The 13,823-nt window shown below is 61.2% G+C and overlaps 1 protein-coding gene across 1 annotated transcript; it reads right to left on the bottom strand.

The window, feature by feature from the left end:
- Positions 1-8,013: 8,013 nt before the first annotated feature.
- On the bottom strand, positions 8,014-12,357 carry madd (MAP-kinase activating death domain). The gene is made up of 2 exons (XM_042346702.1): positions 12,036-12,357; positions 8,014-8,243 (listed from the first exon to the last, which is right to left on the bottom strand). The coding sequence occupies exons 1-2, from the start codon at positions 12,355-12,357 to the stop codon at positions 8,029-8,031; spliced, it is 537 nt and encodes a 178-aa protein (XP_042202636.1). The 3' UTR covers positions 8,014-8,028.
- Between the last annotated feature and the right edge of the window lie 1,466 nt (positions 12,358-13,823).

Below are 13,823 nucleotides of genomic sequence, written 5' to 3'. Positions count from 1 at the left end.
CAGCACAGTACAGTACAGCACAGCACAGTACAGCACAGGCCAGCACAGTACAGCACAGTACAGGCCAGCACAGGCCAGCACAGGCCAGCACAGCACAGCACAGTACAGGCCAGCACAGGCCAGCACAGCACAGCACAGTACAGCACAGGCCAGCACAGTACAGCACAGGCCAGCACAGTACAGCACAGCACAGCACAGGCCAGCACAGTACAGTACAGCACAGCACAGGCCAGCACAGGTCAGCACAGTACAGGCCAGCACAGTACAGCACAGGCCAGCACAGGCCAGCACAGTACAGCACAGCACAGGCCAGCACAGGCCAGCACAGTACAGCACAGGCCAGCACAGTACAGTACAGTACAGTACAGCACAGGCCAGTACAGCACAGCACAGCACAGGCCAGTACAGTACAGCACAGGCCAGCACAGTACAGCACAGTACAGCACAGGTCAGCACAGTACAGCACAGCACAGCACAGGCCAGCACAGTACAGCACAGGCCAGCACAGTACAGCACAGGCCAGCACAGTACAGCACAGTACAGCACAGCACAGGCCAGCACAGTACAGCACAGCACAGGCCAGCACAGTACAGCACAGGCCAGCACAGTACAGTACAGTACAGTACAGGCCAGCACAGTACAGCACAGCACAGGCCAGTACAGTACAGCACAGGCCAGCACAGGCCAGCACAGGCCAGCACAGGCCAGCACAGGCCAGCACAGCACAGCACAGGCCAGCACAGTACAGCACAGGCCAGCACAGGCCAGCACAGTACAGCACAGGCCAGCACAGGTCAGCACAGTACAGCACAGGACAGCACAGGTCAGCACAGTACAGCACAGTACAGCACAGGCCAGCACAGTACAGTACAGTCCAGCACAGGCCAGCACAGGACAGGCCAGCACAGCACAGGCCAGCACAGTACAGCACAGGCCAGCACAGTACAGCACAGTACAGCACAGGCCAGCACAGTACAGCACAGGCCAGCACAGTACAGCACAGGCCAGCACAGTACAGCACAGGCCAGCACAGGACAGGCCAGCACAGCACAGGCCAGCACAGTACAGCACAGTACAGCACAGGCCAGCACAGGCCAGCACAAGACAGCACAGTACAGCACAGGCCAGCACAGTACAGGACAGCACAGTACAGCACAGGCCAGCACAGTACAGCACAGTACAGCACAGTACAGGCCAGCACAGGCCAGCACAGGCCAGCACAGGACAGGCCAGCACAGCACAGGTCAGCACAGTACAGCACAGTACAGCACAGGCCAGCACAGTACAGGACAGGCCAGCACAGCACAGCACAGGCCAGCACAGTACAGCACAGTACAGCACAGGCCAGCACAGGCCAGCACAGGCCAGGCCAGCACAGCACAGGCCAGCACAGGCCAGTACAGCACAGGCCAGCACAGTACAGCACAGGCCAGCACAGTACAGCACAGGCCAGAAGAGGCCAGCACAGTACAGTACAGTAGAGTACAGTACAGCACAGCACAGCACAGGCCAGCATAGTACAGCACAGGCCAGCACAGGCCAGCACAGTACAGCACAGGCCAGCACAGTACAGCACAGGCCAGCACAGGCCAGCACAGTACAGCACAGGCCAGCACAGTACAGCACAGGCCAGCACAGGCCAGCACAGGCCAGCACAGGCCAGCACAGTACAGTACAGTACAGCACAGGCTAGCACAGTACAGCACAGCACAGGCCAGTACAGTACAGCACAGGCCAGCACAGGCCAGCACAGGCCAGTACAGTACAGTACAGCACAGGCCAGCACAGTACAGCACAGCACAGCACAGCACAACACAGGCCAGTACAGTACAGCACAGGCCAGCACAGTACAGCACAGGCCAGCACAGGCCAGCACAGTACAGCACAGCACAGGCCAGCACAGGCCAGCACAGTACAGCACAGGCCAGCACAGGCCAGCACAGTACAGCACAGGCCAGCACAGTACAGCACAGCACAGCACAGGCCAGTACAGTACAGCACAGGCCAGCACAGGCCAGCACAGGCCAGCACAGTACAGCACAGGCCAGCACAGGCCAGCACAGGCCAGTACAGCACAGCACAGGCCAGCACAGGCCAGCACAGGCCAGCACAGTACAGCACAGCACAGCACAGGCCAGCACAGTACAGCACAGCACAGCACAGGCCAGCACAGTACAGCACAGGCCAGCACAGTACAGCACAGTACAGTACAGTCCAGCACAGGCCAGCACAGGCCAGCACAGGACAGGCCAGCACAGCACAGGCCAGCACAGTACAGCACAGGCCAGCACAGTACAGCACAGGCCAGCACAGGCCAGCACAGCACAGGCCAGCACAGTCCAGCACAGGCCAGCACAGTACAGCACAGGCCAGCACAGGCCAGCACAGGCCAGCACAGTACAGGACAGCACAGGCCAGCACAGTACAGCACAGGCCAGCACAGTACAGCACAGGCCAGCACAGGCCAGCACAGGACAGGCCAGCACAGCACAGGCCAGCACAGTACAGCACAGTACAGCACAGGCCAGCACAGGCCAGCACAGGCCAGCACAGTACAGGACAGCACAGGCCAGCACAGTACAGCACAGGCCAGCACAGTACAGCACAGTACAGCACAGGCCAGCACAGGACAGGCCAGCACAGCACAGGCCAGCACAGGACAGCACAGTACAGGACAGCACAGGCCAGCACAGGACAGGCCAGCACAGCACAGGCCAGCACAGGACAGGCCAGCACAGCACAGGCCAGCACAGGACAGGCCAGCACAGCACAGGCCAGCACAGGCCAGCACAGTACAGTACAGTAGAGTACAGTACAGCACAGCACAGGCCAGCACAGGACAGCACAGTACAGGACAGCACAGGCCAGCACAGTACAACACAGGCCAGCACAGGCCAGCACAGTACAGCACAGGCCAGCACAGGCCAGCACAGGACAAGCCAGCACAGGCCAGCACAGGACAGCACAGTACAGGACAGCACAGCACAGGCCAGCACAGTACAGCACAGCACAGTACAGCACAGGCCAGCACAGGCCAGCACAGGACAGGCCAGTACAGCACAGGCCAGCACAGGACAGCACAGTACAGGCCAGCACAGGCCAGCACAGTACAGCACAGGCCAGCACAGGCCAGCACAGGACAGGCCAGTACAGCACAGGCCAGCACAGTACAGGCCAGTACAGGCCAGCACAGGCCAGCACAGTACAGCACAGGCCAGCACAGTACAGCACAGGACAGCACAGTACAGGACAGCACAGGCCAGCACAGGACAGGCCAGCACAGCACAGGCCAGCACAGGACAGGCCAGTACAGCACAGGCCAGCACAGGACAGCACAGTACAGGCCAGCACAGTACAGCACAGGCCAGCACAGGCCAGCACAGGACAGGCCAGTACAGCACAGGCCAGCACAGGACAGCACAGTACAGGCCAGTACAGGCCAGCACAGGCCAGCACAGTCCAGCACAGGCCAGCACAGTCCAGCACAGGCCAGCACAGTCCAGCACAGGCCAGCACAGGCCAGCACAGTACAGCACAGGCCAGCACAGGCCGGCACAGGCCATCCACAGGCCAGCACAGTCCAGCACAGGCCAGCACAGGCCAGCACAGTCCAGCACAGGCCAGCATAGTACAGCACAGGCCAGAAGAGGCCAGCACAGTACAGTACAGTAGAGTACAGTACAGCACAGCACAGTCCAGCACAGCACAGTCCAGCACAGGACAGCACAGTCCAGCACAGAACAGCACAGTACAGCACAGTACAGCACAGCACAGGACAGGACAGGACAGGACAGGACAGTACAGGACAGCACAGGACAGCACAGTACTGCACAGTACAGTACTGCACAGTCCAGCACAGGACAGCACAGTACAGCACAGTACAGCACAGTACAGCACAGCACAGTCCAGCACAGGACAGCACAGCACAGTCCAGCACAGGACAGCACAGTACAGCACAGGCCAGCACAGTACAGCACAGGCCAGCACAGGCCAGCACAGTACAGCACAGGCCAGCACAGTACAGCACAGGCCAGCACAGGCCAGCACAGGCCAGCACAGGCCAGCACAGTACAGTACAGTACAGCACAGGCTAGCACAGTACAGCACAGCACAGGCCAGTACAGTACAGCACAGGCCAGCACAGGCCAGCACAGGCCAGTACAGTACAGTACAGCACAGGCCAGCACAGTACAGCACAGCACAGCACAGCACAACACAGGCCAGTACAGTACAGCACAGGCCAGCACAGTACAGCACAGGCCAGCACAGGCCAGCACAGTACAGCACAGCACAGGCCAGCACAGGCCAGCACAGTACAGCACAGGCCAGCACAGGCCAGCACAGTACAGCACAGGCCAGCACAGTACAGCACAGCACAGCACAGGCCAGTACAGTACAGCACAGGCCAGCACAGGCCAGCACAGGCCAGCACAGTACAGCACAGGCCAGCACAGGCCAGCACAGGCCAGTACAGCACAGCACAGGCCAGCACAGGCCAGCACAGGCCAGCACAGTACAGCACAGCACAGCACAGGCCAGCACAGTACAGCACAGCACAGCACAGGCCAGCACAGTACAGCACAGGCCAGCACAGTACAGCACAGTACAGTACAGTCCAGCACAGGCCAGCACAGGCCAGCACAGGACAGGCCAGCACAGCACAGGCCAGCACAGTACAGCACAGGCCAGCACAGTACAGCACAGGCCAGCAAGGCCAGCACAGGCCAGCACAGCACAGGCCAGCACAGTCCAGCACAGGCCAGCACAGTACAGCACAGTACAGCACAGGCCAGCACAGGCCAGCACAGGCCAGCACAGTACAGGACAGCACAGGCCAGCACAGTACAGCACAGGCCAGCACAGTACAGCACAGGCCAGCACAGGCCAGCACAGGACAGGCCAGCACAGCACAGGCCAGCACAGTACAGCACAGTACAGCACAGGCCAGCACAGGCCAGCACAGGCCAGCACAGTACAGGACAGCACAGGCCAGCACAGTACAGCACAGGCCAGCACAGTACAGCACAGTACAGCACAGGCCAGCACAGGACAGGCCAGCACAGCACAGGCCAGCACAGGACAGCACAGTACAGGACAGCACAGGCCAGCACAGGACAGGCCAGCACAGCACAGGCCAGCACAGGACAGGCCAGCACAGCACAGGCCAGCACAGGACAGGCCAGCACAGCACAGGCCAGCACAGGCCAGCACAGTACAGTACAGTAGAGTACAGTACAGCACAGCACAGGCCAGCACAGGACAGCACAGTACAGGACAGCACAGGCCAGCACAGTACAACACAGGCCAGCACAGGCCAGCACAGTACAGCACAGGCCAGCACAGGCCAGCACAGGACAAGCCAGCACAGGCCAGCACAGGACAGCACAGTACAGGACAGCACAGCACAGGCCAGCACAGTACAGCACAGCACAGTACAGCACAGGCCAGCACAGGCCAGCACAGGACAGGCCAGTACAGCACAGGCCAGCACAGGACAGCACAGTACAGGCCAGCACAGGCCAGCACAGTACAGCACAGGCCAGCACAGGCCAGCACAGGACAGGCCAGTACAGCACAGGCCAGCACAGTACAGGCCAGTACAGGCCAGCACAGGCCAGCACAGTACAGCACAGGCCAGCACAGTACAGCACAGGACAGCACAGTACAGGACAGCACAGGCCAGCACAGGACAGGCCAGCACAGCACAGGCCAGCACAGGACAGGCCAGTACAGCACAGGCCAGCACAGGACAGCACAGTACAGGCCAGCACAGTACAGCACAGGCCAGCACAGGCCAGCACAGGACAGGCCAGTACAGCACAGGCCAGCACAGGACAGCACAGTACAGGCCAGTACAGGCCAGCACAGGCCAGCACAGTCCAGCACAGGCCAGCACAGTCCAGCACAGGCCAGCACAGTCCAGCACAGGCCAGCACAGTACAGCACAGGCCAGCACAGGCCGGCACAGGCCATCCACAGGCCAGCACAGTCCAGCACAGGCCAGCACAGGCCAGCACAGTCCAGCACAGGCCAGCATAGTACAGCACAGGCCAGAAGAGGCCAGCACAGTACAGTACAGTAGAGTACAGTACAGCACAGCACAGCACAGTCCAGCACAGCACAGTCCAGCACAGGACAGCACAGTCCAGCACAGAACAGCACAGTACAGCACAGTACAGCACAGCACAGGACAGGACAGGACAGGACAGTACAGGACAGCACAGGACAGCACAGTACAGCACAGTACAGCACTGCACAGTCCAGCACAGGACAGCACAGTACAGCACAGTACAGCACAGTACAGCACAGCACAGTCCAGCACAGGACAGCACAGCACAGTCCAGCACAGGACAGCACAGTCCAGCACAGGACAGCACAGTACAGCACAGCACAGCACAGTACAGGACAGCACAGGAAAGCACAGTACAGCACAGTACAGCACTGCACAGTCCAGCACAGGACAGCACAGTACAGCACAGTCCAGCACTGCACAGTCCAGCACAGTACAGCATAGTACAGCACAGTACATTAAAGCACAGCACAGTACAGCACAGCATAGTACAGTACACCACAGGACAACACAGTACAACACAGGACAGCACAGCACAGTACAGCACAGGAAGCACAGTACAGCACAGGACAGTACAATACAGTACAGCACTGTACAACACAGTACAGTACAACACGCGTACAACACAGTACAACACAGTGCAGCATAGCACAACACAGCACAGTATAATACAGTGCAGTACAACACAGTACAGCACAGTACAACACAGCACAGTACAATACAGTGCAGTACAATACAGTTCAGTACAATACAGTGTAGTATAACACAGTATAGCACAGTACAGCACAACGCAGTACAGCACAGTACAACAAAATGTAGTACAACACAGTACACCACAAGGCAGTAGAGAACAGTACAATACTGTACAGTACTACACAGTACAGAATAGTACAACACTGTACAGTACCACACAGTGCAGTACAACACAGTACATCACAACACAGTGCAGTACAGTACTGTGCAGTGCATCACAGTATAGTACAACATAGTGCAGGACAACACAGTCCACTACAGCACAGTACAACATAGTACAGCACAACACAGTACACTACAATACAGTTACAACACATCACAGTGTAACACAGTGCACTACAGTACAACACAAAACTTTTCTAACTACTACCAGCATTACCATGACAACACACGCCGCCCCGGCCTGGCAACACACGCCGCCCCGGCCTGGCAACACACGCCGCCCCTGCCTGGCAACACACGCCGCCCCTGCCTGGCAACACACGCCGCCCCGGCCTGGCAACACACGCCGCCCCGGCCTGGCAACACACGCCGCCCCTGCCTGGCAACACACGCCGCCCCTGCCTGGCAACACACGCCGCCCCGGCCTGGCAACACACGCCGCCCCTGCCTGGCAACACACGCCGCCCCTGCCTGGCAACACACGCCGCCCCGGCCTGGCAACACACGCCGCCCCGGCCTGGCAACACACGCCGCCCCGGCCTGGCAACACACGCCGCCCCGGCCTGGCAACACACGCCGCCCTGCCTGGCAACACACGCCGCCCCGGCCTGGCAACACACGCCGCCCCGGCCTGGCAACACACGCCGCCCCAGCAACACACGCCGCCCCGGCCTGGCAACACACGCCGCCCCAGCCTGGCAACACACGCCGCCCCAGCAACACACGCCGCCCCAGCCTGGCAACACACGCCGCCCCAGCAACACACGCCGCCCCGGCCTGGCAACACGCGCCGCCCGGCCTGGCAACACACGCCGCCCCGGCCTGGCAACACACGCCGCCCCGGCCTGGCAACACACGCCGCCCCAGCAACACACGCCGCCCCGGCCTGGCAACACGCGCCGCCCCGGCCTGGCAACACACGCCGCCCCGGCCTGGCAACACACGCACAGTGATGCGCTGGCAATGCTCTGGGCTCTGCCTGACTGAAGCGGCCGAGAGCAAGTCACACACTCCCGGACACTCCTCACTGCACTGTTAGCAGCTCAAGCGCAGTACACACCGATGGAGGCTATAAAGTTTTCTTCATTCAGACTCCGGCTGTCATACTCGCCCACCCCATTCCTGACAGGGGCCGGTGGTGGTGGCAGCAGGTGGCTGAGCGGCACTCCAGAGGGCCGAGGGTCTCTCTTTGCTGTCGAGGTCTCATTTCTGCCCCCAGGTCCTCCCTCTGTTGGACTCGGCTTCCTCTTGTCAGAGTCTTTAAGTAACAGGAGAGAAAAGACACAGACTTGCAGACCCCGGGGCTGAGAGAACACCACCCGGGAGAGAGACATAACGAGGGGAAACGGCAATGAGCACAGACTGTAATGACAGTATCACCATCCCTGGGGCTCACACCCCTCACTGAGCCGGTCCTGAACCTTGGGGTCCTGTTTGACTACCAATTACACTGACTACCCCACGTCTGTGCCATGACCCGCTCTGCCTTCCCCACCTCCGCAACATCGCCCGACTCTGCCACTACCTCAACCCTCAGGCCACTGAAACTCTTGTTCACGCCTTCATCACCTCCAGACTCCACTGTGCAAACTCCCTGCTTGTCAGCCCCCAACTCCTCCCTCCACAGGCTGCAGATCATCCAGAACTCTGCAGCCCCTTCCTCACCCCCACCAGGCTCCGTGACCCTATCACCCCCTTCCTCACCCCCACCAGGCTCCGTGACCCTATCACCCCTTCCTCACCCCCACCAGGCTCCGTGACCCTATCACCCCCTTCCTCACCCCCACCAGGCTCCGTGACCCTATCACCCCCTTCCTCACCCCCACCAGGCTCCGTGACCCTATCACCCCCTTCCTCACCCCCACCAGGCTCCGTGACCCTATCACCCCCTTCCTCACCCCACCAGGCTCCGTGACCCTATCACCCCCTTCCTCACCCCACCAGGCTTCGTGATCCTATCACCCCTTCCTCACCCCCACCAGGCTCCGTGATCCTATCACCCTCATCCTCACCCCTATCAGGCTCCGTGACCCTATCACCCCCTTCCTCACCCACACCAGGCTCCATGACCCTATCACCCCCTTCCTCACCCGACCCCACTGGCTTCCCATCACACAGAGGATACAGTTCACAATCCTGGTCCTAATCTTCACAGCCCTCCATGGCCTCACTCCCCCCGACCTCTGCCACCTCCTAACCCCCACCATCATGCTCCCTCCCTCCCTCCGCTCGGCGGGCTCCAGCCTGCTTCATGTCTGGCCTCCCCCATCTTCAGTGGTTGGGCCTTCAGCCTCTCTGCCCCCACCATTTGGGACTTTGCCTCACGCCCACGTTTGCCTCCAAAGACCTTCTTCTTCAACCGCATCTTTGGCTGTATTTCTTTCTCTATTTTTAGCACAAATGTACACTTGGCTACATGATGATCGGGATATAATGAGGCCAATGGGGTTTGAGGTTTATATACATGGATAAACGTGAGCAGGTGATGCTGAATGTATTCAACACTTTGGTTGGATATTTGGAGTATTATGTCTAATTCTGGTCTCTACACTATAAGAAGGATATCACAGTGATGGACAGAGCACAGCGTAGGTTTACAAGGATGATACCAGGGCTGGCGGCTCAGTGCGAGCAGGACAGGCTGGAAGGGTGAGAAGTAAATACCTTTTTTCAATGGAGAAGAGATATTTAAGAGGGAATAATAAACAGGTTTGATAAGATTCACATAAAGAAGCTGTTCCCATTGGTTGGGGATTCAGTAACCAGTGGGCAGACAGCAGTACAGTACAGCCCTGCGCTGCGCTCACAGAACCTGAACACACAACCATTTACAAAGGCTTCAAGACTTGAGCTGCTCAATGCTTTCACAGTCCAACCGCAGCCTTTACACCACTGCGTCTTGGCATTCAGAGCTGCACTGAGCACTCCCGCCCGGGGGGAGAGCGAGCCGGGGGGAGAGCAAGCCGGGGGGAGAGCGAGCCGGGGGAGAGCGAGCCGGGGGGAGAGCGAGCCGGGGGGAGAGCGAGCCGGGGGGAGAGCGAGCCGGGGGGAGAGCGAGCCGGGGGGAGAGCGAGCCGGGGGGAGAGCGAGCCGGGGGAGAGCGAGCCGGGGGAGCGCGAGCCGGGGGGAGAGCGAGCCGGGGGAGAGCGAGCCGGGGGGAGAGCGAGCCGGGGGAGAGCGAGCCGGGGGAGAGCGAGCCGGGGGAGAGCGAGCCGGGGGGAGAGCGAGCCGGGGGAGAGCGAGCCGGGGGGAGAGCGAGCCGGGGGGAGAGCGAGCCGGGGGGAGAGCGAGCCGGGGGAGAGCGAGCCGGTGGGCGGGCGGGCGGGCGGGGGAGGCAGACACGCCCTGTGTGAGGGGGAGAGACACACCGGGTGTGAGTGAGCGAGGGAGGGAGGATGTGAGGAAGGGAGGGAAGGAGGGATGGTGTAAGGGAGGGTGTGAGGGAGGCTGTGAGGGAGGGAGGGAAGGTGTTAGGGAGGGAGGGAGGATGTGAGGGTATGAGGGAGAGTGTGAGGGAGGGTGTGAAGGTATGAAGGAGGGTGTGAGGGAGGGAGGCAGGGAGGGAGGGTGTGAAGGAGTGAGGGAGAGAGGGAGGGTGTGAGGGAGGGTGTGAGGGTATGAGGGACGATATGAGGGAGGGAGGCAGGGAGGGAGGGTGTGAGGAAGTGAGGGAGAGAGGGAGGGTGTTAGGGAGTGAGGGGGGGTGTGAGGGTATGAGGGAGCATGTGAAGGATGAGGGGGAGTGTGAGGGTGTGAGGGAGTGAGGGGGGTGTGAGGATATGAGGGAGGGTGTGAGGGAGTGAGGGAGAGAGGGAGGGTGTGAGGGAGTGAGGGGGGGTGTGAGAGTATGAGGGAGCATGTGAAGGATGGGGGGGAGTGTGAGGGAGAGAGGGAGGGTGTGAGGGAGTGAGGGGGGTGTGAGGGTGAGGGGGTGAGGGGGTTGGTGTGAGGGTGAGGGTGGGGGTGGGTGTGAGGGTGAGGGTGTGAGGGGGTGAGGGTGAGGGGGTTGGTGTGAGGGTGAGGGTGGGGGCGGGTGTGAGGGTGGGGGTGGGTGTGAGGGGGTGAGGGTGGGTGTGAGGGTGTGAGGGGGCAGTGCCCGGCGGAGCTGACCTTTGGTGTAGTAGTGTGTGTGTGCGATCTCCATGAGGGTGAGGGGGTGAGGGGGTAGGGGTGTGAGGGGGTGACGGTGAGGGTGGGTGTGAGGGTGTGAGGGGGCAGTGCCCGGCGGAGCTGACCTTTGGTGTAGTCGTGTGTGTGTGCGATCTCCATGAGGGTGAGGGGGTGAGGGGGTTGGTGTGAGGGTGAGGGTGTGGGGGGGTGAGGGTGAGGGGGTGAGGGTGGGGTTGAGGGGGTGAGGGTGAGGGGGCAGTGCCCGGCGGAGCTGACCTTTGGTGTAGTAGTGTGTGTGTGCGATCTCCATGAGGGTGAGGGTGAGGGGGTGAGGGTGGGGGTGAGGGTGTGAGGGTGTGAGGGTGGGTGAGGGGGTGAGGGTGTGAGGGGGTGAGGGGGTGAGGGTGGGGGTGAGGGGGTGAGGGGGCAGTGCCCGGCGGAGCTGACCTTTGGTGTAGTAGTGTGTGTGTGCGATCTCCATGAGGGTGAGGGGGTGAGGGGGTTGGTGTGAGGGTGAGAGTGTGAGGGGGTGAGGGTGAGGGTGTGAGGGGGTGAGGGTGAGGGAGTGAGTGTGGGGGTGAGGGTGAGGGTGTGAGGGGGTGAGGCGGTGAGGGTGGGTGAGGCGGTGAGGGTGAGTGTGGGGGTGAGGGTGTGAGGGGGTGAGGGTGAGGGGGCAGTGCCCGGCGGAGCTGACCTTTGGTGTAGTAGTGTGTGTGTGCGATCTCCATGAGGGTGAGGGGGTGAGGGGGTTGGTGTGAGGGTGAGGGTGAGGGTGTGAGGGGGTGAGGGTGTGAGGGGTGAGGGTGAGGGGGTGAGTGTGGGGGTGAGGGTGAGGGTGTGAGGGGGTGAGGCGGTGAGGGTGGGTGAGGCGGTGAGGGTGGGTGTGGGGGTGAGGATGTGAGGGGGTGAGGGTGAGGGGGCAGTGCCCGGCGGAGCTGACCTTTGGTATAGTAGTGTGTGTGGGCGATCTCCATGAGGGTGAGGGCACTGCCCAGGCCCCCGGGGGCCGAGTGGCTGTAGCAGTGCTCGAGACTCGACACACAGCACTTCAGGAGGTCCAACAGCCCTCGGTACACCTTCCGGGTGATCTCCTGCACAACAGCCAGACCCGGGTCAGCACACACGCCAACACACAGGCGCCAACACACAGGCGCCAACACACAGGCGCCAACACACAGGCGCCAACACACAGGCGCCAACACACAGGCGCCAACACACAGGCGCCAACACACAGGCGCCAACACACAGGCGCCAACACACATGCGCCAACACACAGGCGCCAACACACAGGCGCCAACACACAGGCGCCAACACACAGGCGCCAACACACAGGCGCCAACACACAGGCGCCAACACACAGGCGCCAACACACAGGCGCCAACACACCAACACGGCCACGCCAGCACACACACGCCAACACACCAACACGGCCACGCCAACACACCAACACGGCCACGCCAGCACACACACAGACCAACACACCAACACGGCCACGCCAGCACACACAAGCCAACACACCAACACGGCCACGCCAGCACACACACGCCAACACACCAACATGGCCACGCCAGCACACACACGCCAACACACCAACACGGCCACGCCAGCACACACACGCCAACACACCAACACGGCCACGCCAGCACACACACGCCAACACACCAACACGGCCACGCCAGCACACACATGCCAACACACCGACACGGCCACGCCAGCACACACACGCCAACACACCGACATGGACACGCCAGCACAGACACGCCAACACACCAACATGGACACGCCAGCACAGACACGCCAACACACCAACACGGACACGCCAGCACACACACGCCAACACACCAACACGGCCACACCAGCACACACACACCAACACACCAACACGGCCACGCCAGCACACACATGCCAACACACCAACACGGCCACGCCAGCACACACAAGCCAACACACCAACACGGCCACACCAGCACACACACGCCAACACACCAACACGGCCACGCCAGCACACACACGCCAACACACCAACACGGCCACGCCAGCACACACACGCCAACACACCAACACGGCCACGCCAGCACACACAGGCCAACACACCAACACGGCCACACCAGCACACACAGGCCAACACACCAACACGGCCACGCCAGCACACACATGCCAACACACCGACACGGCCACGCCAGCACACACACGCCAACACACCAACATGGACACGCCAGCACAGACACACCAACACACCAACATGGACACGCCAGCACAGACACACCAACACACCAACATGGACACGCCAGCACAGACACGCCAACACACCAACATGGACACGCCAGCACACACACGCCAACACACCAACACGGCCACACCAGCACACACAGGCCAACACACCAACACGGCCACACCAGCACACACACACCAACACACCAACACGGCAACGCCAACACACCAACACGGCCACGCCAGCACACACAGGCCAACACACCAACACGGCCACGCCAGCACACACATGCCAACACACCAACACGGCCACGCCAGCACACACACCAACACACCAACACGGCCACGCCAGCACACACACGCCAACACACCAACACGGCTACACCAGCACACACACGCCAACACACCAACACGGCCACGGCAGCACACACACACCACAGACCGACACGGCCACGCCAGCACACACACGCCAACACACCAACATGGACACGCCAGCACACACACACCAAACAACCCA

Source organism: Callorhinchus milii, unplaced genomic scaffold (genome assembly GCF_018977255.1).
Source record: "Callorhinchus milii isolate IMCB2004 unplaced genomic scaffold, IMCB_Cmil_1.0 Scaffold1397, whole genome shotgun sequence".
Lineage (NCBI taxonomy): Eukaryota > Metazoa > Chordata > Chondrichthyes > Chimaeriformes > Callorhinchidae > Callorhinchus > Callorhinchus milii.
The sequence above is the reverse complement of the archived record's forward strand: the minus strand, read 5'-3'. Positions and strand labels throughout refer to the sequence as shown.

What these genes read in the sequence shown, in the direction of transcription:
- madd (XM_042346702.1), bottom strand. Translation starts at nt 12,357, where the DNA reads ATGTGTGTTGGCGCCTGTGTGTTGGCGCCTGTGTGTTGGCGCCTGTGT. An exon ending in CACACACTACTATACCAAAG is followed by an intron (nt 8,244 to 12,035) that starts GTCAGCTCCGCC and finishes TGTTACTTAAAG; the next exon opens with ACTCTGACAAGAGGAAGCCG.